At 46.8% G+C, this 27644-nt stretch overlaps 2 protein-coding genes across 2 annotated transcripts in view; both read right to left on the reverse strand.

The window, feature by feature from the left end:
* Positions 1-2042: 2042 nt before the first annotated feature.
* The window catches only part of PRKCA (protein kinase C alpha), a 546763-nt gene continuing 521161 nt past the window's right edge, over positions 2043-27644 (reverse strand). The window contains exon 18 of the mRNA XM_054573066.1: positions 2043-2058. The gene's annotated coding sequence lies outside the window, so the exon portion shown is untranslated. The remainder of the gene's footprint in view (positions 2059-27644) is intronic.
* CACNG1 (calcium voltage-gated channel auxiliary subunit gamma 1) lies at positions 16186-27490 on the reverse strand. Its single transcript, XM_054573069.1, has 4 exons — positions 27074-27490; positions 18599-18673; positions 17431-17568; positions 16186-16943 (listed from the first exon to the last, which is right to left on the reverse strand). The coding sequence occupies exons 1-4, from the start codon at positions 27306-27308 to the stop codon at positions 16717-16719; spliced, it is 675 nt and encodes a 224-aa protein (XP_054429044.1). The 5' UTR covers positions 27309-27490; the 3' UTR covers positions 16186-16716.

Consider the following 27644-nt stretch of genomic DNA (forward strand, 5'->3'; position numbering starts at 1 on the left):
CTATGCATGTGTAGATGTTTGTAATCTGGCTCCCCATCCCACTCCAGTGGTATAAAGACTTGTGCCGCTTTAAGGTTTTTTTCCCCCTCCAGCAAAAATTTTGGTACCTTATTTGATGTTTACATTACAATGTGACATTATAGATGGCAATTCAAATATTTTGCTAACTTTTGAGGAACATCGTTAAAAAAATGTATTTGTCAAAGATGCATCAAAATTCATCAAAATCTGGGGCAAAAAAACCACCCTTGTTTTTCATGTCTTTTGATTCTTCTAAAATAACCCCATTTAACTTGTACACAAATATAAACTTTAAATAGCTATCTTAAATATTCTACGGTCTAAAAATTGTTTTGAATGAACTTTGGTAAGATCCAAAGGAGAAAAATGTTTTACCCTCTTAAAACTTGTGGTCTTGTAACACATTTGAAGCAATGCATGTCCTTATTGTTTTCCTGAATTAGTATTACAATTTTTATACTTCAGAAGTATCTTGAAACTACAATATAACTTAAGAAAATAAGATGAGGTTGGGAAATACTGCAAGTGATCCAGCAGGTCCCGATGATCCATTCCAAAATGGTTTTTTGGAGGACTGCTTACGCTTCTAAAACAGGGTTGAAGAGTGGCGAGGGGGAAAGAGAGCTCCTTACAGCTCCGACAGGCCTGGAGTTGAGCTGGTGTCGGCCGGCCTCACCCCCGTAATCAATGCTCAGGCAGCGCAGGAGGAGACAGTGCCTGTGGTCAGAGGCTATCAAGAGGCAAGACACGTGGAGACCGCTGCCTCCCACTGAGTGCTCTCTGCCCAGAGCGCGGTTCCCTCGTACCTGGCTTCCTGGCCCGGTCGCAGGTCTCCTGTGTGGCGGCTGGCATGGACCTGGGACTGAGGCGTGTTATCGGTCAGCGTAGATCACAGCTGGGAGGCGGGGCCCGCCAGGTACAGCATCACGTTTCCTCTGTATGATGTCAGATGTTACCCAGCCCACTTTAGTCACCAGAGAAGAAGGGATACATTTTGCCATCTATGTATTTCCAACTCTGTGACAAAACCGAAGACATAGCCCAAATGAAAGCTAGGTCTCCCCAATGCGGGGATTTCTGGGAAAAATCCTCCTCTCGTCAATGGTGATTCTTCTCTCCCCAAACCTGCAGGCCTATCACACAGCCCGATGAATGTCCAAGAGCATGTGGGTAAATATGAAGACAGAACTGTCATGTCAGGGTGAACCCCTTGTCATGAACTACTTGCCTAATTTTCTGCTTTCCATACTTGAACCTTTAAAAAAAAGTATCAGTTTTTAAATTATTTATATTTATATTTACTTAAAGAGGTCATAGGCGCACCCCACCATCTATATAAATATATTGATAATGGCAGCTTGGATAAGGAAGCTGTTAAATTGTGACATCCCTCTTCTAAGCAGTTATTTCTTTAAAAACTAAAAATAATAGCCACTTACCAGTCCCCTGCTCTGCTGCACGTGTCTTGAGTGCTCATTTCCTCAACTGCATCCGGGCCAGCAGGAACGTGCGTGTTTCCTCCTGATCCTCTTTTAGGTTCTGTTTGATTGCTTGCGTAGCTCAACCTCTAGCAAGCTTACTCTCTCTCAGCAAGATTGTATCATGGTATCTGGAATGGTTTTGAGCAAGTCTTACTGCAGGAATCATTGCGCTTTTCCATTGAAATGACCCTTGGCTTCTAAGGAGCAGCAGCTGTGCTCTTTTGGTATTTTTGGGGTGGTATTAGCAAGTCCCTGCAAATCAGACTTATGAAACAGCTTATTTTATGGACTAGCCTCAACCCTAGAGTTCAGGGCTTTTTTTTTGTTTTGTTTTTTTAAGAAAACTTAATTTCAGCTCTTGGATAATACCAATTATTACCAACTTTCTTCTAGAACAGATTTCTTCTAAGTGACATTAGTTGGTCACATGGTATCTTCCTACTTCTATCCTTTGTATCATGCTGAAGTTCCCTTTCCCTTGCCAGAACTATTTTTTATTCATTTCACTTTTTAATTTCAGTGCTCCTGAGGGTTTTTTTATTTTTTTTTTTTTTACCTTAAATTCTTTTGGGTGATAGAATTTGTGATGTATTCATGCTAAAATTTTTTTCCTGATCTAAAAATTAGTACTATTTTGTTAAGATTTGAAGGGCCTCATTCAGTGTGCCATAGCTGTTTCCTGGTGGTGTGGTGGTCATTTGGGCATACGCCTTGCCCAGTTGGTATAGCAGAACTTTGCTTTTGGTTAATCAGTAGTTAATTATTGACCATTTAAACTAACATGACCTTAATTTTCCTTTCCTCAGACAGATAGGCTTTCTATCTAGGTCATTTTGTATGTATGAAATAACAAACTGCTTTGTGGGTTTTTTCATTAGAGAGTCTAGAGTAAGTTCAGGTTTGGTATAAACATCAATGGGTCTTTTCAGTTCAAAGAGTTGCAAAATAAGTAAAATAAGCAGAATTCCCACTGAATAAGCATTACCTAATTAAACATAGCGCTCTCTAAGACCGGTTTGTGAAATAGCTTCCTTCTTTATGGAGGCATTGACATTGCTGGGAAAGCTAAATGAATTTTTTAACTTTAAGATAATTAATATATACTGTTATCTTGCTCTAGTGTAGCTGATTTTTCATGTTTAATATTTTTCATGAATACATCTCAAGAGCAAAGCTCTACACATATAAAAATGTATCTCGAGATAACTTGGCTAGATAGAGTCACCTTGCCAAAGGGCCAGGGTGTGAAAAACAGTTTCAAGATAGTTTAGATATCCACTATTGTTATTAAGAAAATTAGATTTACAGAAAAAGCCATTTAAAAAGAGACACCTGGTATACTTAGCATTTTTTCCCCCCTATTGGAGTTGTTTTTAAAAAGGGAATCCCAGAAAATGTCAATAAAAATAGAGGATTAAAACATGTATTGAAAGATACAAATTGCTGCCTTAAAATGTTATTTAGATACTATTTGGTTTATTTTCTTCTAGCTCCAGAAAGATAGTAATTTGTCTTTTAGGATTTATGAGACATTATTTCTTGCTAACTGTCCCCTTAACATATGAAAACCCTTCATTTCTAACACCACTGTATGTGTCTTCCTAAATCTCAAGGAAATGTTTTACTGGATCTGATTTTTTTTTTCTTTCTCCTTTTTGCTACCTGATCTACAAACTACCTAGCAGTTGGAAATAATGGATAATGTCTTAACTATGATTTCTTGTTCAAAACATCACTTCCGTGAGGTCCACCACATACGAAGATACCAAGAGCGAGTGGCATGTTAGTCTCCACTGTGCTCATTCTCTTAGGCTTCTCATGTTTTCCATCTACTGGAGGCTGGAGATTTATTTGCTGAGATTTTACTGTAAAGCTGCTGTACTCAACTTACTACTTTCATACCTGTTTAATGAGCAGCTTTAAGACCATTGTTACAAGAAGTGAATTTTATTAATGTTTAGCATTCTTATAAAACACATGCAGAAGATGGCATTGTAATTACTTTAAACTAGAATATCAGATTAAACAGATTGAAAAATTTTTAATGTAACACTTAAAATTTTTGAAATGATTGAAAATGTCTACTTTGGACATTTGACTTGAAGGAAACAGTCACAGGAGTTTATAAATGTTTTCTGAAGGGAGGTACCAAACAGAAGAACCTGGTGAAATCCTAAATCCAGTTATACAGTAGTAGTCTAAAGTGTCTAGAACTGGAGTGTTAAGAAAACCCAGAGACATGCGTATACTTAGAGTTTCGGTAATCAGAGTATTAGACCAGACTTTATTTGCAATTTGTTCAACAGAGAGATTTTATTTTGATACACATATTAAGCATAAAGCATAGTAAGTTTTATATAATTCTATGAGTTCATTAAACGATATTACGGAATTTTCATTATGTCCTTGGGGAGTCTTTTTAGCTATTTCTACACCTCATTATATGAGGTCTTTTCTGTATTTTATTTTGCATTCTAGCATGTGACTGCCTGCCTTAGAACTATGTATAGGAGGAGAAATCAGTATTACTCTAAAAAAAATTTGATTCTTTTTGAAATTTTTTTTCATTACTTTTTTTTTTTTTTTTTTTTTGATGTTTGAGGGAGTAAGGGGAAGGGGTGGCAAATTACATAGGTCTCAACACAGAACAGAAGTCACACAAAGGTGTCTGTTCAGGAATCTGTCCTGTTTTAAGACTTTAGAATTTCAAGCATGATAGAGCAGTGGTCTCAAACTTGAGCCGTACCTGGAGGTCTTATTAAAATACAGATTGCCGGACTCTGTCCCCAGAGTTTCTGGTGTCAGGCTGGAGTCCGGTCGCTCCCAGCATGTTCCCAGGCCATGCTGACGCTGCTGGCCCAGGTACCACCCTTTGAGAACCACTGGTCTAGAGAAAGTCTGAAGGTCTTTTCAACCACGCATCCATTTACTCAGTATAAAAACAGAGCTCTTGAGACATTTTTATAACTCTGAAGCCATGAGTGAAGAAGGAACTCTGGAGTGACGAGCCCTTTGGATTGGCTGCCGCCCTGTCCCTTTGCCGCGCCCTCTAGGGGCTGGGCTCCTCTTCAGCGTGAAGGTGCAGAAGCTCTTTAATTTCTAGGGCGAGTTTGGATTTGTGTTTGCTGCAGCTTGGGCTTTGGTCTGGAAACTGCGTTGGTTTGATGTGCACAGAGTCGGTCTTGATATCCATACACATGGAGACGAGAATTGTCAAAGGAAGCCATCTGAATGTCATGAGGATGCACTTGGCACTAAGTACAGGAAGGCCCTGTCCTAAGGTGGCAGTGATATGGAAAACAATAGATGATCCCCGAATAAAGCATTTGTAGTTTTTATTGGGGGGCAAGGGGATTGAGCGCAAAGGATTTCTTTTCAAATTATGTATTTCTCAGGTTAATGAAATTATTTTGGATTCTCTGCTATGTAGCTGGTGTTAGAGAGGCTGAAGTGATGAACATGGCAGAAAATGGATAATCGTCTCTGATTACTTTGCTACCTTAAAAAAAATCTATATATGTTTGCGAAAACAGTCTAGGGGAGTCTGCCACCTACACAGCATGAGTTATTCATAAACCATAGGTGCACATGGACGAGCAAGTTATTTTTGAGAAGGAAACTGTCTGATACAATAAACCAAACAGGTCTTTGGATATTTTAAAGTTTGTGTTGTCATTGTTAATATTCCCCTCTGGACTGTATCTTGGGTATTGGGCTCTGTCTCTGGTTTTTAGTTTGGCTATGAATTTACTGAGATACTAGAAAGAAAAAAATATTTTTAAGAGAACAGATTGTAGAACGACTTAGACATAGAAGTCCAGACGATAAGCATCGTAGAACACAGCGCTTTGGAGTTCTTAACACAGTACTTCCTACTCGTAAGGCTTGAGGCCCATCCGTGGGGATTGTTCATTGTTCAGCACAGGTTACTTTATCCACTTCCAACTCACAGGGAGCTTTGTTTTATTTACATTCTGCTTTGCACGATGCCTTTTATGCAAAAACCTTTGTAAACCTCTGTCTTTCCATAAGTCAGAGGGCTCCTTTGTCCTCGTTGAAGTCCTAACGTGTCAGTCACAGCTGAGAATTCTCAGCTGCTCTCCTGCCCCATGCAGAGGAAGGGTCTTGGATTTTCATGCATCCAGACCGTGCCTGCTTCCTATAACTCCATGTATATGACATTGTACTGTATCCGTCTTCTGTGCCAGTCATCTGACCTGATTCTTTGAAACCCATGAAGGTACTGGTTATACGTAGTAGTTGTATTTTAGGTAAATACAGTGATTGAAATACCTCTCCTCTAAATTATAAAGGTAATGAATTTTGCTTTGCATTTTATTAAAGAGTCCTGTTATTAGTGGCATAGTTCTTTTTAATGCTTCAAAAATATAGTTCTTATCTAAACTTGTTCAACTAACTTCATATGATCAATTATTTAGCAAATTCATATTGGATCTTATTTTGGCAAGTTTTCCAAAGGGAGGCTGATGTAAGACTGAGAGGGTCAATATCCGTCTCTTATTTGTACAGCCATCTAATCATAATTTATGGGAAAATTATAACAACATTTTTTTTCTGAAGTTAATGATACCTCATGGGAGAGGTTCTAGTACCTGAAGAGTAAGATAACCCAAAGCCACTCTCTGGGGTTTTTATTTTCTCCCCCCCACCTTTTTTTTTTTGTCAGTTTCTTCTTTCTTTTTTTTAACTTAGTTTTGGAATTACTTTAGCCACTTTGGTTCCTTAGAACAAGTTTTCAATTTGGATATCTACAGTTCCTACATTGTGATCATTGTCTCGGTGAAATTCTTTTGTTTTAAAAGATTCGTGGTAACACAAAATGTATTTTACTGCTACAACTAAAATGTATTTATAATAAAATGCCTTTTTAATAATTTGGAGATTTGTTTATTATTGTGAACCAGCATTTCCTGCCTCCTTTTATTTTTAAGATCAAAGGGCCTGACAGAAGGTCAGCTCAGCACTTGGCTTTTATTCATAATACTAATCGGTACAGCTCGCTCAGGTAAAGGAACTGAGCGTCAATTTGAAAAATTGTAACTCCCATTTCCAGAAATTTGTGACGTGACTTAAATCTCCAAACATTAGCAGTAGCAAAGGCCTAAAGGATTAGAGTATTATCTGAAAGTTTAAAAATCATCAGTGGTCAGTGAGAAAATGAGCCCTTTTCAAATTGTCGTTCAACACAGATCTTAGGAATTTAACACAATTATCATGAATTACTCTCAGCAAGCCACTTGTTAATGCTGGGCTTTTGCAGCCCAAAATTTATTTCAGAACTCGTAAACGTAGATCCTATCACTGCATTACGAGGGTATAATAAATAATACACGTGACGGTGGTATGTGACAAGCATGACTTCAGCTACCTCGCCTCCCTTTATCTGCACCCCCAAAACGCTAGCTGTGCAGAAAATTGCCCTGAGTCAGGGTCTTGTTTTTGTTGGGGAAATCATTCTTTGCATCTGCTGTGATGCAATTTTGAGAAGCATTAGCAGGTCACAGAGTGCTTTGTGTGCCCTGGCTATTTTATTTTTAACATCCTATTAATGCGGCACCATAAATCTAACTTGTATATACTGTGCTCAAAGTTTGTAAATGTAAGTAGATAGGACAGTCGGCCTTTCATAAGGACAATTTGTAATTCTTACTCATCACAGTGAGTCAGTGTTTAAGCTAGGTATCTTACTTCCTTTGAGTTGATAGGATATGACATAAATCGTCTCTGGATTTGGGAAAGGAAGGCACTTCTCCGCATATAAATCAAATGGATTTGGAGGGCTCCTTGGGCTATGATCTGTTCCAAGTGAAGTAACCCAAGGCCCCATTATCAGTGGGAAAGTGCATAAAGACTCCCGTAGGTGTTAATTCTATGCCATATTGGTGCTCTTTGAAGGTATGGAGTGCAGGGCATGCGTGAAGATGGAAGTTGGCTTAGTGAGTGGAGAATTGTTTGCACTTAACCTTGATTGAACTAGAACATGTAAATATCGCTGTAGTTGATGTTATGCAACTGAAGAACCTGTGGTCTGAAATGGACTCTGCTGCTTGACTCACATTGTATTGTCCTAGCAAACCTATGCCCTAATGCTGCGATGTGCAACCTGTGTGCTGTAAGAATTTTTAAAACTTGGGCCACGAGGTGAGAAAGGTTGAGAATTGCTGCCCTACTGAATGGAAATCCTTTTCTTTGGATTTGAAAACCCCCATGTTGATGGCATTGCCTTGGGTCCCATTTTCCAGTTACATTTCTGACACAGGTCTGATCATGCCAGTCTTTCTTGAGAACCCTCAGTGGTTTCCCATCACACCCTAAAATTCTTAGCTGGACTTGGGAGGAACCCCCAAGTCGCGTTCCTGAGTACACTGCACACTACAGACCTCTCACCACCCTGTTTTGATTGCAGCTTGCCCTTCAGCACGCAGTCCTCCAGCCACGCCCCCTCGGCTAAAACACACACCTCGTCTGCTTCGGGGAGCTCTACTTGTTATTCAAGGCTGTAAATTCCACCTCCCTGACTCCCTTTTTCTTTGCCTGCATTAAACTCTGGATTATATTTGGGAGTTTGTGAGTCTGTGGAAGGCAGGGATTACGGCATAGGCCTGTAAATCTAGCGCTGGCCTTTGAACACCTGGCTGCCCTGGATCGCAGGGTTTGATTGAAAGAAGAATTTAAAGACACTCTCCACTCCCCGACGACATCCTTTGCCCAATGCTGAGCGGCTAGATGGCAGGGGTGATGGCCTGGGGTGAAGGAGGCGAAAACTATCCTGTGCAATGACATTCCCCCCACGCCACCTGGCTCTCCAAGCAGTGACAAAGCATTAACATTCACAAGTATTTTGTGTCTCACCAAGTATCACTGTCAGAACCCTCCGTTTGACAGCTTCACCATGGTTATATCGGGTTTTGATGGATGCTGCCGACTTTAGCATAGCCTGGTCTGTAGGCACATACCTACCATGCAGAGTTCTGGGAAAATGATGAAATCCCCCTTTGTCTGAAGCTCTGGTTGATGCTAAATCCGCAGAGGGAGGTAATTAAATTGAATAGAAGCTGCAGCTTGCAAAAATCTAGGGTATTATCCCACTCTTAGCTCATTAAAACTGATGCTCTGCAAATTGCTGTGAACCATTGTTTCAGGAAGCTATTGATAATCCCCGAGGAGGAAGTGGCCCTGGTTAGAGGAGGGGATGAGCCAGTAGAGGACTCTGGCAGGTGGGCGTGGCTGCTCGCCACTTGACTCAGGCTCTGGGCTCCCAGCAAAGGGGAGAACGTGGTTTGATTGTTGTTTTCTCACTAATTGAATAGACGTGTAATCTGATGACAGGCCCTCTAGATCTGCCTGAAAGTGTAGGAGAGCTTGCAAAGAAAACTCAGAAATGTTCTAATTAGTTCTCAGGGTTTTGTTTCCTTTGTGTACAAAAGACACGAAGGAGGGGCCTGAAGTCTCAGAAGTGGGTGGCTTGTGTTTGGGCCTGCTCTTTAAATCCATCTGCTGGTTAGGTTTTTCATCTGTTTGAAATTCAGACATGGGTGTGTTTTCACAAAAATGGGCAGAGGCTCTTCTAAAGAGAAAGGTTTGCGACTTCAATCCTCAGCTTCGTGACCAGGCTTAAAGTAAATTGTGTAACTGGGGACAATGTAACAGGAAGGTATTGGAAGGTAGGTAAGCCAACAGGCCTCCCCAGTGAATCAAATCCATCCCCTCTCCTCGGGGTGACCCTATAGGCTTTCTAGAGCTGAAATAATTCCTATTGGGCTGGTTCTGCTAATAGGATGGAAAAGAAACAGTTTCGAGGCAGGGGGATTGTGGTCTAGGGTAATTCAAAGTGGTTTTGAACCTCCCGGAAAAGCACTCCTGGAAATCTGTCTATTCTTAAAGGCAGATTGTGCTGTAGTTCAGGAAATCATCTCACCTGGGAGAAATGGTGCCGTGTTCTGTGCTGGAGTGAACACCGCTGGCCTGTCTCATTCATCCCACTTGGGCCAAGCACGGGGACAAGCCCGTTGGGCTGCACACACCTGCGGTCAGGGAACCAGGTGGAGCTTCAAGCTCCACTCCTGCTCCTCAAGGCCTTCGAGTGCACTTCTGATTGTCCTCTTTGTAGCGTCTTTGCAAGCGCTCTCCCCGCACCCCATCTCCTCCTCCACAGCAGTCTGGGTCATGCACTGGGTCAAGATGCCAGTGCATCCTGAGGACACTGTATACTGTATGCTGTACAGGGGATTTGGAAAAAAGGATGCGGGGGAGGTTCCAGCTGGTAGGATGATTCTGAAGAAAACACGGCCCTTCCCTTCAAAGAGCAGGGCATGCAGACACACTGAGCTGTGCACAATGGCTACGCACTGGGAGCACAGGTCGAAGGCATAAGAAGAAAGGAAGCGTGAATTTTGCACTGAGGGGTTGGAGACCATGTCACCTTGTGATGTCGGAGCTGGGCCCTGCAGAATAAGCAGGACTTCAGCAGACTCAGAAAAGGGACAGACCACATGCCCCTTTGTGTTTCCAAGGAACCTGTCCAAATCTCACAGCACTTGCATTTTATTTTTAAATTGTCCACTGTCGAACTCTAAGAACCTGAAGGACAGGACCATAATGTATTCCTCATTATGTGCTAATTTAGCACAGCGCCTGCCACGCAATGTTGATACTCAGTGGATAGATAGAATAATGATCCCCCAAGATATCCACACCTGGGTCCTCCAAACCTGTGAACACATGTCCGTATCCTAATCCCTGGGACCTGTGACTGTATATGGAAAAAGGCATTTTGCAGGTGTGGTTATGTTAGGATCTCTAGATGGGAGATGACCTGGGATTACCTGGATGGGTCCAGTGCCATCACAAATGCCCTTCGGGAGGGAGGCAGGAGGGTCAGTCAGAGAAGTGGGATGTGAGGACGAAAGCAGAGATTGGAGTGAGGCCGCCGGAGACTGAGGGAAGCAGGCGAAGGCGGGCGGTCCTGAGAGGCCGGAACGGCGAGGAAATAGATGCATTCGCACCTGAAGACTCCGGAAGGAACTCTCCCTGCTGACACCATGATTTTAGCATCATGAACCTCATTTCAGACTTCTGACCTCCAGCGCTGGAAGATAGTCAATCTGTGTTCTTTTTAGCCACTAAGTTTGTGAGGTTGGTTACAGCATCATTAGGAACTGAATATATTTAATAGCACATATTTGCATAAGAGAGGGCCCTCCCTTTGGGGAGAGAGGTGAACAGCGTTCGTGTGTTTGGAAAGCAACATTGTGGGGCGGCCTGGGCGCAGGCGGAGGGTAAGAGTGCCTGGTCTCCAGTGACAGCAGGGGGACAAGAGGACGGCACGTTTTTCTTTCGGGAGTCGTTTCCGAAGTAGAATTTGTGAGGTTTAATTAGCTCAGTCAGTGAACAGCTAGGAGTCAGAGAAACTGGTGATGTGTGACTTGGGTGAATGTGTAGATATAGTGCCACCAAAATGCGGGACCAACAAAGGAGAGTAGGTTTGGGCAAGAAGACTCTGAGGTTGGGATGTGGACTTACATGTCTAGGGGGTTCTGGAACATCTGGGGGGCAGGTCCCCCCAAAACCCAACAAAACACAGAGGAACTGACTCCTGCAAAAGGAGAAGGGCGGGAGACAGAGGCCAGGGCTGGAGGCACAGGGGCAGGGGAAATTCTTAGAAATTGTGGTGTGAGATGCGGAGGCCAAAGACGGAAAACTGTGGAGACGCGGAAGTTTAAGGGGCAGATGGTAAAAAATATGAACATTGTGAAAAAGGAACAGTACAGAGAGAAACATCAGGGAATGTTAAGAAGGGTTCAGAGGCCAAAAGTAGGAAATGCTACAGAAAGGTGTGGTAGGATGCGGCTGGCACCTGAGGGGTCATTGGTGACCTTCAGGAGAGCAGTTTCAATGGCAGGGTGACAGACTGCATGGCTGGAGGAGTAAATCAGTGGTGACAGGACAGATGGAAGATTATTTCAAAACACTTGTCAGTTGACAGATGAAGGGCAAGGCTGCAGGTCTTGCAAAAGGGACACTACTACCTGCCACTTTCTAGCTACTGTCTCCACCTATAATCTCTGCCATTCAGACACGGCTTGTCTGTACCTCTATTCGTTTATCTTTATTGTATGCCCTTCCTTCCTCAAAATCCTTCTTTGGCCACCCACAAGGTAAACAAGATAAAGTTATTTTAAAGAGCTCTTTCTTTCTTGAACTCTTACAGGTTTTGACCACAAGATCTACATCATGAAATGTAGCTAGAAGGAACCTTGTCGCTGGTTTCCAAAAATCTTAAGCAACAGAATCCTTTTTAAAAAAGAAAAAAAAAAGAAAGAAAACACCACAGTATTATGTTAGAACCTAAAAATGTAAGGCCTAAATATGTTATATATAAATATATGTTTTAATTTTATAACTTTAGTAAATACAGTTAAGACAGCTTCTTATAAAATCAATTCATTAGAGCAATTATGATATTCTGAAGCACACAAACATTTGAAAATGGAATTTACAAAAGGCAGATGCTGTCTGATATCTAAATCCAGTGCTGATTTATTTTCCTTATTTTGTTTTGGTTGGACATTATGAGCAAACTTGATGGTTCAGGAAGATAAACAGAAGTATACCTGCTGGTACCATTTTTTTCTGAGCAGATAGGCACACGACTGAATTTTACAAAGACTACTAAGGAGCAAAAATCACAATCCATGAAACACAGGCAAGAAATTGAAATGTACGCAGAAAAATGGCTGAAGAAACTTTAAGGCTTCCTTCAAAGAAAGTTCCAGCACAAGTTTGAACTCTTGGAGGTCTTTTAGGCACTGCCCTGATGCCTGGAACAGGTTAAGCACACGATGGTTTCTATCCCAGGTGGAATTAACTGAAGTCTATTACGTACACAGAGGCCAGGGCAGCTTCTCTGGCCAAGGACGCAGCTGGGTCTTAACCCACCACACACATTGCCCTTTCTGGGCTTGAGACAAACTATTTGGACATGGTTAGGAGGGGCTGAGGCTACCTTCGGCTGGGTGTCCCCTGTCCTCCCTTGTAAATTGCACTTCTGGAACCCCGCACAACTCTGGTCCTTTGGTCTGCCTCTTGTAGAATCCATCCCTCAGCCTCATCTCTTCTAACTACTGGCAGCCTCATTGCCTGGCCCACTCTCCCATTTGTCACAGGTTTGCTGGCTGCCTCTCTCTGGGCTGGGCTGGCCTGAGCTGTGGCATTTCCCTTTCCTCATTTTCTTCCTCATTAGGCAGATTATATGTTGTCACCTCCCTGCCACTTGGGTGCTTCCAAGTAAAACCGTATCCCTGGTTTTAGTCAGCTCATTAGTGCTTTAAAACATGCTCTTGGTCACCCTCAGACCCTGTTTGAAGTGAAGCACGAGTTGCACGAGCCTGGCGGGGTGGGGGTAGGGAGTGTGTTAGCCATAGAATCGGTGACTTGGAAATCGGTCTTTGAACTCCTGAAGCTCAGAGCCCAGCACTCTCAGGCTGTGATGGAGAGGAATCCCGCATCCTCATTTTCTCCGTGGGGTTACCGGGACCGCTTTGTGGGTGAAGAGAGAGGCAAGTCTAATCCCAAACCAGCAAGAATTTCCAGCAGGTTGCATCTTTCACATGAAGGCCAAAAATTCATGTCAGGAGCAAAGTCAAAAGAGGAGACAGTATGGCTCCTGGTAACAGCCTTGTATGGCATCCACTGTGGCCCCGGTGGCTGCACCTGAGGGAGCCGGTGAAATGCAGGCGTGACGAGGCCACAGGCAACAGACTCCCCGCCTGAACACCAGTCATGGGTTTAATAGGCATGTTCCACCTCACGAGCTCACAAATACCTTGTTTCCACTTCAGAGCTTTTCTGAAAGCAGGCAGACATGAATTAGACATGAATTTGTAAATAAAATATCTGATGGAAATGGATCAGGTCACACAGGCAAGGAAAATATTGTAATAGGATATGATTAAACCCCCTCTTTATGGGACAGCCAGGAAAAGTCAAGACACACAGAGCTCCTTGATATTTTCAGTCTCAAGGAGGGATGAATGAGAACTAAACTTGGGAAGACCCTACTGTGTGTTAGCCGAAGAGAGGGTGACATGTCTCTTGGTTCCCCCAGTTACCTGGGGCAGAGGCAAGTGAGGCCGGGGGACAGGCCCTGGGTCGGCAGGTGGGAAGCCTCAGGGCTTGCTCCTCTGCGGCCGCCCGTTCACCAGGACCCAGGAAGCAGGCGCTTCTCGGGCCTTCAGCTCTCTTCTGAGCACTGCGGATCTCTGCGGCACCTGCCACGGCCACGCGGGGCCGCAGGAGCGAGCGTGACACCAAGGGAAAAAGCAGTGGTACAGAGCCTGTCTCTATTTACTTATGACGTGGTGTTCATCATGGACATTTGGCAACAATTTTGATTTTAAAAAATATCACACAGTATATATCCAAAAGAATTGAAAGTGTGGTCCTGAAGACACATTTGTACAGCTGTGTTTATAGGAGCGTTATTCACAATAGCCAAGATGGGGAAGCAACCCAAGTGTCCATAGATGGGTGGATGGGTAACCAAAATGTGGTACATACCTCCAGTGAAATATTAGTCAGCCTTAAAGAGGAAGGACATTGTGACACAGCATACAACTTGGATGAAACTTTGGGACATTATGCTAAGAGAATAAGCCAAACACAAAGGAACAAATACTCTTATGATTCCACTCATATGAGGCACCTCGAGTCGCCAAATTCATAGAGACAGAAAGTAGGATGGTATCTGCCAGGCATGGGGGACGGAGGGGTTGGGAAGTTATTTAACGGGTTCAGAGTTTCTGGGAAGGTGAAAAGAGTTACGGAGATTGGTTGCACGATAATGTGAACGTGCTTCACATTACTGAGCTTTACACTTAGAAATGGTTAAGGTGGTAAGTGTTATGCCAGGTATATTTTACCACAGGTTTTAAACATATCCCACTCTCATATTATTTATCTAGATGGCTGAGGTGCTAGTCTTGGCTCTGCTACCTTCCTTACCTCATAGAATCTGGTGAATTTTTAAAAGCTGACAAAGCGAAAGCGTTATAGAACCTCAGGGTTTGATGACTGTTGAATTCATACCCGCTCAGTGAGGAATTAGAAGCTGTGGGTTTCTGACGCTAACTACACACTTCAGGGCAAACCTCACGGCTGTTTTACTTCGCCCCCTGAGCCCCGCCCCCCGGGCCTCAGAGCGCAGCCTGGCCGACCTCTGCAGTGAGGGCCCGTGGCTGCCTGGACTCCTGAGCCAGGCCCCGCCTGAGCAAGACTGCCAAGCTGCTGCTCCAGGCAAGCGTCATCGGTTGGTGGGCTGGGGAGAAAAAGATGTTTTGTCTTACTGGTTTGGTTGATTTGCGCCTTTACTTTTTTCCAGCATCGGGCTCTATTTTGCAATGTCGTGCCTGCCTTTTTCTCCATAGCAGTGGCAGGAGCAGAGGCCCTTCAATCTTTTTGTCTGTGCAGCAGTTCTGGGCACACCATTGTCTCTCAAAAGAGTCACAACTCTATAAAGCCAAATGTATTCTGTCCAGTGGATCGCCATTCAGAAGTTTTTCGGTGCTAAAAATGCAGGCGCCTGCCCTGACCGGTGTGGCTCAGTGAGGGCACGTTGTCCTGCAAAGCAACGGGTCACTGGTTTGATTCCTGACCGGGGCACGTGCCTGGGTTGCAGGTTTGGTCTCCTGTTGGTGTGCGTATGAGAGGCAACCGATCAATGTTTCTCTCCCAGTGATGTTTCTCTCCCTCTCTCTCTCCCTCCCTTCCTCTCTCTCTAAAAATAAATAAATAAAACCTTTAAAAAATAAAAACACAGGCACCCAGGTAGAAATAGAAAATGCACACTAGTTTAATTCTGCTAAAAGTAATAATAATAAACCAATAATGCTGACCTCCAAAATGGAGCTTGTAGAATAAGGAATGAGGTCAACCATCTTCCTTCTTACACATCATGAAATGTCATTTTCTTTTGACTTTTAAAAATCATTTAAAATGGATAAAAAAAGGAAAGAAAGAAAGAAAGAAAAGGCGTCCTTAACTTCTGAGCTGTACCATAGGCGGAGGGTCAGGCTTGGCCCACAGCCCGCAGCCGGCACGCCGCCCTGGAAGAATGAGCTCCCCGCGGGACCCCTGGTGCATGTTCCAGGCACAGAACACGCGGGCCCTCACTGCCAGCGCTGTCTGACTCGCTGCATCTCAGAGCTGGGTGAGTACAGGGGGAGGGGGGGCTTTGGAAGGCAGAAGGGTGTAAATGATGGCACCCCATGTGGCCCTACTTGTCGGGCTGCTAAGCCCTGCTTCCTGATGTGCTTTGCAACAAAAATCCAGCCTCAGAAGTCAGACACTTGTGGCCCTTCTGCTTGGGTGCTGTGTTAGCACTTGGATGCCTTGCGTGCCAGCGCTCTGGAAATAACCCCTCCTATTTTTAACACCCTTGGGTAGTCAGATGGTCTCTGGTTTCTCTCAAAGAAAATCCCGGGGCCCAGTACAAGCTTGAACCTCTCGGTAAACAGGACCGCTCTCTCCCTCCGTACCCCCCCCCCCGCCGAGTCCCCAGCATTCCCAGGGACATGCTTTCCTCTCTCCTTCGGGGTCAGCGCAGCCCCGGAGCCGCAGCCAGCATCCTGGTGGTTGCTAGTGCACAGTACAAGGACAAAGCAAGTTTTCAAAGATCTTTTATTTCAAACCACAGTCAGAAAATACCCAGTTAAAAATGCTTCTCAGGCCTCCTGGAAGCCAAGGACGGGATGTTCAGCTCACGGGAAAGGGGGTGTCTTGTCTCTGAGGACAGAGGGGCTGGCTATTGACACAGGAGAACATCTGCAGCTGGCAGTACGCACAGACCGTCTCTATAAGGCTAAGAGGACAACGGCAGCCAGCTTATCAAAGACAGCTGGCACCGTGGGGACCAACTTCGAGCTGCAGCGGAAGGTCAGGCCTTTGCAAACACCTGCGCACCTGCCAGACCTGCCTCTTTCCCACCGTGGGCAGGTCTGAATCACGTCCTCTTGCTGGGTTCGTGGAGGTGCCTGTCACAGCCCAGAGAAGAGCTCAGAGAGGGGAAACAGCGGCAGCTGTCGCAGGGCAGGTGGGAACAGGGGAGATGGAAAGCTCCCGCCTCTTTCTAGAGTGTCTGGGCTGGGCTCGGATTGCTGAGGGGAAAGCCCTGAGGATCGCTGGGGCCCCAGGAGGGCTAGTGCTCGGGCTCGGCGTCCATGCAGGACTCCCATGGGTTCCGGGGCATTCGAGGCAGGGAGAAGAGGAGCAGGGCGAGGCCGCCCAGGAAGAGGAGCACGAAGGCGGCGCACGCGCAGGCGAAGGACCAGGCGTAGTAGTACTCGATCCAGACGGTGTCCGTGCTGTAGATCATGCGTTTCACCGACTGCCGCATGACCTCCACCGAGACGAAGATGCAGAGGCCTGAGGGCAGAGCGGCTCGCTCAGGGCCCCGCCCGGGCCGGCACCCCCCACCCCCGCGTCTGCTCCAGGACTCGGTGAAGACCCAGCCCCGTGAGAAACTGTCCCAAGACGCTGGGCCGAAACGGGCCCCTGCAAAAGTGACCCAGCTGCCAGCCCACCGCGCAATTCCCCCAGTCTCAGGTTAGCTGCGTTTCTCCCCATCTTTGGTTAGTTTTTTTAAAATATTAAGTTAAAAAAATTGATGGTAACTGGCATCGCTCTCAGTGGCTTGCTGATTAAGCCTTTGTGAGAATCGGACAAACTGGCAGCACCTGCCCTGCTTCTAGACCCACCAAGAGGTGATGAGACCAAGTCTGCTGCTGCGTGGAGCCTGGGAATCTCTCCAGACTCATATCCCAAGGTCAGTGTGAGGCTGGGTGGCAGCATCCCTCCCTCCGGGACATCGTCCCCCCAGCCGGGGGCACACGGGCAGGAGCCCCCATGCTACCTGCGAAGGCGTAGAACATGGATGCCGGCCTCAGCAGGTAATCCCGCTTCTTGCTGAAGGACAGGAGCACGCAGATGGTTCCTATGATGACGAAGCTGAGGCTGAAGATGGCGATGGCGGCGGCCGAGATGCTGTACTCTGCAACACACACAGGGGCCCAGAGGACGCCTCAGCAGCCTCGTCCCAGGGCCTCGGGTCAAGGCTGGTTGTGCCACCAACCAGGTGAGTGACAATACCACATGCTATAATTCCTATTGCATATCTGGGAAGACTGAGGACCCGAGAGAGGAAATCACTCAAAGTGGCACACGGGTAATGGCCTCATTCCAACTCCCAGGTTGCACTAAACTGCAAGTCCAGCCCCCTGCTCACACCCGGGACAGAGGCCTCAGACTGTGTGGGAGGCATGTGGCTGGAAGCCTTTCTAGAGCAGAAAACGTCCTCTGAGTGACAGGGCAGAAGTGGGCAGGCAGTCGGGCAGAAAGGGGCTGACAAGCGGCCTCTGGGAGTGTGGCTCGCTGCAGAGCACAGCAACTGTGATGGCGTGCGCACACACGCGTGCCACAGGGGTGAGACTCGCCCGTGTCTGTGTTAGCGCTGTCCTGGCATATAAGGATCGTCAGAGTGAGTGTGTGTGCACGCCCACGCTGTGTGCCGCCGTCCGCAGGGGTGCAGATGGGGGCCTGTACTCACTACCACGGCGGGGTGTGTGCGAGCTCCGCGGTTCCCGAAGGCCCCAGGCCTCCCAACGCCTCCTGCTCTCCTGTTCTTGGGGAGTGATTGATCGGGAGGGAGGGAATCGGACAGTTGCCCGCAGATGCAGAGCCACCAGCCCTGCAAACCGTCGCGGGGACTGTGAGTACTTGTTCTATTTTCCTGGCTCCTGTCACAACAGCTTCCCTCCGGCTCTGTTGGAAAACGCATTCCTTCTGCAACTCAGGAGCCTACCGGGAACAGGCCCTTTTGCAGCCTCTCGCCAGCCCTGATGGACGGAGGCTCTGGACGCGCGGAGATGGAGCACTTCTGTCTCCAGAGCGCAGAGGGTGACAGGGCTGTTTTCATCAAACGCGGGGGAGTCAGGGCTTTTGTGCCAAATGATTTTCTGGCTCAGCAGCGTGTGATGGCAGTCACTCCTCCCTGCCCTCCCCACTTTCCACTGTGGCCTTACCTTTCTGAGTGGTGAATTCGAAGATCTCTGAGCTCTCGCCTGGGTTAAAATGCCTGAAGTAGGAACAGTTTTTCTCTGCAAAGGAGGGAGACAGCCTATGAGTTGAGAGGAAAGGGCCTGCAGCCGAGGCAGAGGATCAGCCCCAGACAGGGTGGGTGTGATCTCGTTGGGGTGGGCGTGAAGGGACCTACCAGATGGCTGGTCGTCTTGTCCCCAGACCCTCACTCAGGGCTGAGACAAGCATCTTTCTCTGACCATTAGACCAAAATTTCACTAGGTTAAAGGGGCTGCATAAGAGGCCGGGAGAGCTTCAGGGAGCCAAGGCTGACTGAGTCAAAGATGCAGGCAGCACTGTGGGTGCTGAGCCCATTAAGCAGATGAGGTAACCGAGGCCCAGGGCTCAAGCTATTTGTCAGGGAGTACAGGATACATGGTCAACAAAGGGCTTAACAGTGGTTCTCGGCTGGGTCTGATCCTGTACCGCAGGGGTCACTGGGCAATGTCTGGAGACATTTTTGGTGTCACAAGTGGGCAGGGCTGCTATTGGCATCTAGTGGGTAAAGGCCAGGATGCTAGTAAATATCCACTATGCACAAGACAGCCCCAGAGTGTCAGCAGTGCTGAGAGAAACCCTGGATCACACCAGAATCTAGAGCTGTGTTTCTTATCAGTGGTCAGGCCGACCTGATTCACTGGGTATGACTTGGGAAGCAAGCAGTGTTTTCCAAAAGCTTTCCAAGAGATTCTGATGATTGGGAAGCCCTACTCCAGGGCCCTTAAAAATGCCCCACAAAGTGATTTTATGAGTGGGCCACCTGGATGGACGGGGCGATGGCTAGAGAATCTATCCAAGGGCCGAATGTGACCAGCACATCCTTTTATCAGGCCCTCAGCACCTGGGGCTGTGGAGGCAGCCCAGCCCGGACCTCCCCCTTGGCTCACCTGATAAGTATCAGAAAAGCCAGAGAAGATCTGTGGACAGCAGGACCCAAAATCTGGATTTGGTTGGGAGGTAGAGGAAAGTCCCAGAACAAAGAAATTCCTGCTGATTTTAAATGTAATTTCAGGCATGATTTCTCGTCTATTTTTTTTTCCTTTCATCTCTCTCATAACTAGACATACTATGAATTCAAAGTATAGTTTTATTGCATATTGAATACAGTTAAATATTCTTTACTCCTGATTTAGGAAGTAGATGAATATGTTCTATTATTTCATTTCTTTAAGAAAGCGAAATTATGTTGCTTTTCATTTGTGTGAAGCCCATGTGGATCCATGATCTTCAATAGAAAACATCCCTGTTTAGATGCCATCTGGCCTGTGCATTCATTTCTTTACCTTCAGGCTGTTTTTACGTTTCAGCCAGGCCATTGATGCCTCTTTTCTTTTGAAGAGGCACCTGAGGCCCTGCCTCCGTCTGAATGCCGGCTTCCTTCTGTCGGGCCTAAGTCACCTGATTGCCACTGAAGCCGGCCCGCCCTCTCTCCCCTCCTCCCCCAGGTCAGAGTTGCTGCCACTGCCATGGTGGAGAAAGGAAATGACCCCTGGAGACCAAGCCTGGCTTAACAGCAGTAAATGTTCCAGAGGTAAACCACCTTCTCTTTGAGCTTCTATATTTAAATCACTTTCTTTTTGAACCAAGTTACCTGGGGTGTCTGACTACCAGTGGTGATGTCAGAACGAAGCTGCTCTTTTCCTCTCACAGCTTCCAGTGCTATTTTAAAGCATAACCCTCTTATATTTGTTAGATTATTAACTATAGATTCTCTTGAATCACTGCTTCAAAATGGCTTGTGCTATGTTGTACGTCACCACATACCTCCCTCTGGACAAAGGACCATTTCTGTTTCATTCTTTAAGGGCCAATTTTGGTTGTTATTGAAAACCCTCTGAAAAGAACGGACTGAGTTCAAGTGTATTTCACGGTCAGCCGCCTCTCTGACTACTCGCGGTCCTCAAGTCGGAGGCCTCCGGAGCAGAGGGCCTGAGGTGACGGCCCATCGAGAGCCTGGCCCAGGCCCAACTGCGTGGCGGTTCTGGGTTTCTGAGGCTACGCTCACACAGGTCGCGTTTGTGTTGTCAACCTCACCAGATAAATGCCAGGCTCTGTTCTGGACAAGCCGCTGCCGCCGCTGGGTGTTGGCACAAAAACATAGCTGGGATCACCGGGGGAAGCTGCATGTCTGGGAAGCAAGCTTGTGCATTCTGGTGTGTGGCAGGATTTTCCCCTCAGTGACCCAAGGACAGTGCTCCTGGCCTTCCCATCCACTGTTCAAAGTTCTTACACATGGGGGTGCAGGGTGGGGGCACCCAGTGGGCACCCAGCGGGCAGGGTTCCCACCGAGGACATGTGGAAGTCTCTACTTCCCTCTCATGTGGCTGAATTTATGGTCTGAGGACAGACAGGCCAACCTTTTCCCCTCTCTTGGACTTAGCACATGCGAAAGGCCAGTGTTTTTTGCCCTGAACCTGGGAGGGACACCCACTCAGGGCCCCATGGTTGCCCACTGGAGACTGCAGGCTCCTTCGTGGTCCCTGATGGACCCAGCAGGCGTCGGGGCATGTCAGACCCAGAGCTCAGCCTGGACACTCCCAGCACCAACATGACGCTCATTTAGGGCTAGTCAAGCCAGGCATCTGCCACTGTCACTCAAGAATTGCCCAGGGTCCTCTTGAGATGGGCAGACCTGTCCCTGACCCTTTGGGTGCCATGCGGGTAAAGCAAACATCGAGGGCACTTGAAAAGGAAGGACATTTGAGATGAGCCTTGCGTCGGCCATGTGGTCATAGGTAGGGGATTTGGAGGAGAGGGCCAGTGACGGTCCCATGTGGACCCTGTGCAGATCCTGAGCCTCCTTGCCTCTGCCACTCTGCTGTCCTCCGCAGCCCCCACCGGGCATCTGTGACACTTCCACAGAGCTCAGGGCATCCCACTTTGCCGCCACGGGCTCCTGGCCTTCACGGGCAGAAGCAAGGGCTTGGACTAAGTTGGCAGAGGAACCAACGTGAGGGGGATGACCTGGGATCTCGGCTAGGAACCCCGAGCTCCTCCAACCCCCTTTGTCTCTGCAAAGGGCTCGTGGTGATTTTTAGTATTTGTATTTCTATTTTTCTGTATTTCAGAAGTATCTGCCACAGACAATCAGAAGACTCAGTGTTCTAAAACTTTTGGTGGGTTATTTCTTTAAAAATATGGTGAACGCAGCTATTGGGCTTGACTGGGGCTGGAGTGTTCTGGCCAACCAAATACTGTGGTTAAGGGAGTGACTGTCTATACAGAACCACATCTAACTGTGCCAGTTTCAAAGAACTAGAACAGAAGGTACATTTAACTCCAAGCCAACCTTGAGTGAATACAGATCCGTCTTTGATAGTTGGAACGACTTGTACAATTAGGGGATGTTTCTGGGTTATCACTGTTAGTGTATCCGATGCTGGTTGCTACAGACTTAAATATGTAAAAAAATACTTCGTTGATTTGCACAAAACCGAGAGAACTAGTACTTTAGGGGTTGGAAGAAATATTTCACCCACTTCTTACTTGCATCAATGCCAGGGTTGTCTTCCCTCTTTTTGTAAAAGTGCTTCCTGCTTCCAACAATGTCTCTGTCCTCCATCTCCCTCTACTCCCTGGTTGAAGGCTTTTATAACATGGGTTGGAGAAAACCCCAAGAGCCTACCCCAGAGCTTCAGAGCACTGCTGTCCTATGAGAAAGAAGTCTAGTCGTGGCCTGGGTCTCCAGCATGGACTTACGTGGATGGTGTTTATGTTCTTGGGGGCAGTAGCATCATGTGTTGTCACATAGCCCCAGTCCCCGCACCAAGTACTGGAAGATAACATGGGCGACTAGGGAAGTGGGGGCCTGGGGCAGGCAGCTGCTGTGCCCTAAAGAGGCAGAGCCTGGAAGAGACAGCGTCCCGCCCGGACCAAGGGCTTGCGGGCAGCCAGCTTCTCTTTTCAACTGTGGGAGTCCTGCTCGCTTTCCGGAGGCGCTAGTCTTGACCTCAGATGTTGGTCTTGTGCATGACAGTCCTTTTAAAATTCTTCAGGTCAGTGGAAAATCAAATTAGATGATTTGTGTCCTCAGAGCCTCCAGCATTCTATGGCTTAATGGGACACAGGAAAGTCTCCTCTGTGGCACCAGCTCCTGGTCCATGTCATGTCAGAGGCTGGCCCTCTTATGTGTTTTCTTGGGTCAGCAGCTTTCGGGAGTTGTATTTGTACATATAGTGAGGGGTAAGGGAGGGGGCCCGAGAGCAAAGAGGCTCTGTATTTAAGACTTGGGTGTTGAGCCTTTACTTGTTAATAGGTTAGCCTTGGGACAGCCACTCTGAGCCTCAGTTTCCCCACATGTAGAATGACAATCACCTGTGGAACAAAAGCTTCCTCACTGGGTGGTTGTAATGTAGTATAATGTGGCCACTAAAAAGGTGAATTTTGAGAGTATGAAGCCTGGATACTCTGTCATGGTAATTGTGTGAATTCAGTCAAATTACTCAACTTCTCTATGCCTCATTTTCTTTATCTGTAAGATGGGATAATGACAATATAGACCTCATAGAAAATTTAGTGAGGATTATATGAGTTTATATATATATTTTCCCACTTCCTCCTGGCCTCCATTTTTGCGAAAAATTAGCTCTTTTTCTTACTAAGAATTTCTTGTGTGTTCTCCCAAGAGTCTGTCTTTCTCTTTCCACTTATCTATCTTTTGATTGCAATGTATCTAGATCTTGATTTATCCTACTTGGAGTTCATTAAGCTTCATGGGTTTCTAGATTAATGTTTTCCTTCAAATTTGGAAAAATTTTGGTCATTATTTTTCATATATGCTTTCTGCTCTCCTCTCTCTCTCCCCCCCCTCATCCTTCTCCCCTCTTCTCCTCCTCCTTCTGGGAGTACCATTATGCATATATTAGTCAGGCTTTGTTCATTTTTATTTATTTTTTCTGTTTCTCAGTCTAGTGAAACTCAATTGACTTATCTTTAAGTTCATGGATTTGTCCTTCTGCTTGCTCAGGTTTGCTATTGCACCCCTCTGGGGATTTTCTTTCTTTCTTTCTTTTTTCCATTTCAGTTATTGCATTTCTCAACTCCAGAATTTCTATTAGGTCCTTTTAAAATAACTTCTATCTCATTATTGATATTCTCTATTTCATGAGACATCATTCTTTAGTTCTTTAGACATGGTTTCTTTTAGTTCTTTGAACATATTTAAAATAGATGATTTAAAGTCTTGGTCTAGTAAGTCCAATATTTGGCCTTCCTTAAGGCTATATTATTGACTTCTTTCCTTCATCTTTTGTATGGGCCATGTATTTTTAATTCTTTGCAGGTTTTATAATTTTTAAAATTTAAATTAAAAACTGGGACATTTAAACAATATAATGTAGCAACTCCAGAAATTAGTTCCCACTCTTACCCAGGGTTTGTTCCTGTTGCTCTTTGTTACTATTGTTTATTTAGTGACTTTCTGAATTAATTTTGTAATGTCTATATTCTTTGTCACGTGGCCACTGAAATCTCTGCTCAGTTAATTTGGCGGTCAGCTCACAAATTTCCTAAAATTCTTGGAACGAATGCACCTGCCAGTCTTTACTGAGGGGCTCGGTGTTAAGCAGAGAGGAAAGCGCTCAGCTAAGCAGTATACATTTCTGCCTTAGCCTTCACTTTGTGCTTGCGCGCAGCCTCAAGATAAGCCAGAGGACAGAGCTCAGGGCTTCCTCAGGCCTCTCTGGTGCATGCATATCGCACTGGGCTCGCACGTGGTTTCCTAAGTCCCCAGGAGTGTGTTGGGACTTTTTCAGAGCCACCCGTGGACATCTCATTCTCCAGCTTTTTGGTTGGCCTATTGTTTGCCCTATTGTTTGCCCTATTATCTACTGCTTTGGGCAGTGATTGTATTAAACAATTGTTTCTAATTGTTTTTGACAAACGCCTCCTGGGAAAACTACAGTTTCCACTGGATATGCTCAGAGTCAGATCAAATAAAGACAGCCTTGCAAGTGGGGACATCCATGGAACCACTGGCAGGTCAAATAGTGACAGTTCTCTGGGAATGAGACTCTGAGAGAGATCCAGCCCATTCTGTCTCCTCGGGGGGCTGCCCGGCTGCTGGGGTTCACTGTGAGTGCCAGGTGTGGATGTTCGAGGCTGTGACAGAGTTGGGGAGAAATGACAATAGAGCAAGTCAAAGCACCACAAACCTCACTTTTCTTACTGAGATTCACCCATTTTTCTTGAATAAGCACTTGCTGGGTTGCTGTGAGACTGGTTAATTTCCAGAGTTCTGAAAAAGTTTATTCTGATCATTTTTGCCAATGTTTACATTGTTTTTATGAAGAAGAGGAATTTTGGAGGTTTGTACACGGTCATTTTTTTTTTCTGACATCATCCAAAGGTAATATATGTTAAGCACTTAAAACAATGTTTGGCAACCCTGACCTAGGAGGCTCAGTTGGTGGGCCTTGTCCTGTAAAGTGAAAGTTCATGGGTTTGATTCCTGGTCAGGGTACATGCCTGGGTTGCAGGTTCGGTCCCCTGTTGGGGTGCACATGAGAGGCAACCGAACGATGTTTCTCTCACAACGATGTTTCTCTCCCTCTCTTTCTCCCTCCCTTCTCCTCTCTCTAAAAAAAAAAAAATTCTTTTAAAAAAAAGTTTGGAAGATAGTGCTCTATTTGTGTTTGTAGTTCTTATTATTCTTGTTATTAATAATTAATAAGAGAACATGTATGAATTCTGTTCATCCCTCCAGAAAAAAGTGATCCTTTAAAGTACAGGTAGGAAAGCAAAAGGTGTTCACATGCAGAGAAAGGAGAGGAAAGAAGGCAGGAACACATGTCAGAAGCTTGTTTAGGGTAAGGCAGAGCTCACAACTTTGATTCACTCTCAGGTAGACTCTGGTCAAGTTCAAGGCCAGGCCATGCCTGCAGGCACCCAGAGGCTGGTTCAGTAACCTGCCGCCAGTATGTCTCTTCCTTCTATAGACTCAGCTCACCTCCCTGCTCATCTGTTCTGTGAACTCACCAAACTTTAAAAGGCAGATGCCTCCAAGGACAGGTGGACAGGACCGTAACAGGGCGTTCCTGGAGAATCTGCCTCGTCTTGCCCTGCCCTGCCCTGCGCTGCCCTGCCCAGGGGAGTTGGCTGGATGGTGAATCTGTTTACGGGTGTGCCTGGTAGTGGCTGAGGGGCATGGGCATCAGGCTATGCGATACCCTTCAAGCACATGTTCATGTCATTTAAAGCCCTCAGGCCCGAGACTCAGTGTTTCCAAGACAGCTGGGTATGTACAAGTCTCCAGCATATCCAGTGGGAATGAGCAAGGCAAGAGCCAGCAGGAGGGGAAGGAAGAGGAAGGAGGGAAGTGGGAGGAACAGGATCTGGGCTCCTTTGTCCCAACACACATGCTGCAGGATTTCGGAGGACTTGGCATTGACTTCCTTGAAGGGGAGGTTTCAGTGAACACCCAGCCAGAAAACGGAATAATTCTGAAAACCAGGTGGGTGCCACACTCACCCTAGTCCCCCGCTACCTTGGAGTGGCATTTGTGAGCACTGGAAGGGGCCCAGGCACGATAGGAGGAAGCATAGTCATTTAGGGCAGTGGTGGGCAATACATGGTTAGGGCCTCTGATTCTCCAAGCGGGACTCTCTCCTGAGCATGTGCTCTGTTTGCTGTAAGTGGAGAAGGCTGTGCATTTACAGAGGAGAGTAGTCACCCTACATAATACCAGGTATTCTTTACAAGGAGCTCGCCTTCAATGTGTGGTCGGGTCACATGGCAGGACATTAGGGGATGCGCTTAAATTACGGAAGGAAATGCTTCTCATCTCTGAAGGGGTCTGAGCTAAGGGGCACCGAGGACTGGTGATTCTCACATGGGGCAGGCGGCCCCTCGACAACCAGGTCCTGCTTCACAAACAGGCGCTCGGCCCTGGCCCCCTCAAGGCTCCGCACCCAGGAGGGAGCCACGCTTGCTTTTCTACTCTGCTGTTACCATCTTGAAGTTCTGAAACAATGGCAAGGAGCCCTGCGTTTTCATTTTGCACTTGGGCTTTTTAAGTTCTGTAGCTGATCCTGTCTATACCCTGGAGGCTGGGGAAGGAATCTGCCAGCTCCACGCATCCCTTCAGCCTGTGTCCTTGTAGGGAGAGATTACAGCTAGGCACACTCAGAAGAGTGGCCGGGGCCGGGGCCGGGGCCAGAAACCCCTGGTCTTGCAGGTCCACAGTGTCTTTCCTGAGCCTCTTGTCCCGCATGTCCAGCCCTCTGCTCTGGGTGAAAAGCCCCGAGCCTTCGAAGAGAGAAATAGAGATAAATGCCCTCGTTTTACAACCGGCCGTGGCCCCCAGCACTACCTCCTGCTATTCAGACCCTCTCCCCTGGGCCGAGAGGGCTGTTGTAAGCCACTTTTCCAGGGGGGTGAGGAAGGGCAGGAAGCAGGGACAGGGCAGAGGGTGGGTACATTACCCCCAGGCAGGGTGATGGATCCACAGCTCTTGTCCTCGCTGTTGCTCATGATGATACTCTTGGTGCAAATCCGCCAGAGACCAAAGTGGGCCGCCTTGCAGGTGGCACTGTGGTGCTCCATGTGGGGGCTCAGCACAGCCCAGTGGTCGGTCACCACGGCCACCGTGGCCAGCACGATGCCCACCAGGATGCAGAAGAGGGTCATGAGGACCTTCAGCGTTTTGGCCTGGGACATGGTCGTCGTGGAGGAGTAGGTGGTCTGGGAAGGGTCTGGTGGCAGTGGCTCCACAGGCAGGTGGCAGCCGGGCTGGGGTGGTGGCAGTGACTCTGGTGCGGGGGGTAGAAGCTAAGTTTAGTGTGTTTGGCCAAGCCAGAGTGGGCTGGCCTCAGGGCTGAGGGACACTGGATGGGGCTGAGCAGCTGCCCACACGTGACAGGGCCTGAGGGAGGCTTCTATTAATGCACATGTACAAGCACGTCGCCGTCACCGAGGATGACTTCTTCTCAGGTTTCAGGGCTGTCTTCCCCTCCTGGAGCCAGAAATACCCCAGGGTGGGGCAAGAGAGAAGGC

Source organism: Pteronotus mesoamericanus, unplaced genomic scaffold, assembly GCF_021234165.1.
Source record: "Pteronotus mesoamericanus isolate MK-2021 breed Mesoamerican mustached bat unplaced genomic scaffold, CSHL_Meso_final contig_246, whole genome shotgun sequence".
Taxonomy (NCBI): domain Eukaryota; kingdom Metazoa; phylum Chordata; class Mammalia; order Chiroptera; family Mormoopidae; genus Pteronotus; species Pteronotus mesoamericanus.

Bases quoted from the DNA above. Each gene is read 5' to 3' on its own strand.
- CACNG1 (XM_054573069.1), bottom strand. From the start codon at position 27,308: ATGTCCCAGGCCAAAACGCTGAAGGTCCTCATGACCCTCTTCTGCATC. The intron at 18,674-27,073 runs GTAATGTACCCA...CCTCCTTTGCAG, and splicing joins ATCCATCACCCTGCCTGGGG to AGAAAAACTGTTCCTACTTC. The intron at 16,944-17,430 runs GTAGCATGGGGG...CTCTGCCCTCAG, and splicing joins CATGTTCTACGCCTTCGCAG to GCCTCTGCATCTTCGTCTCG.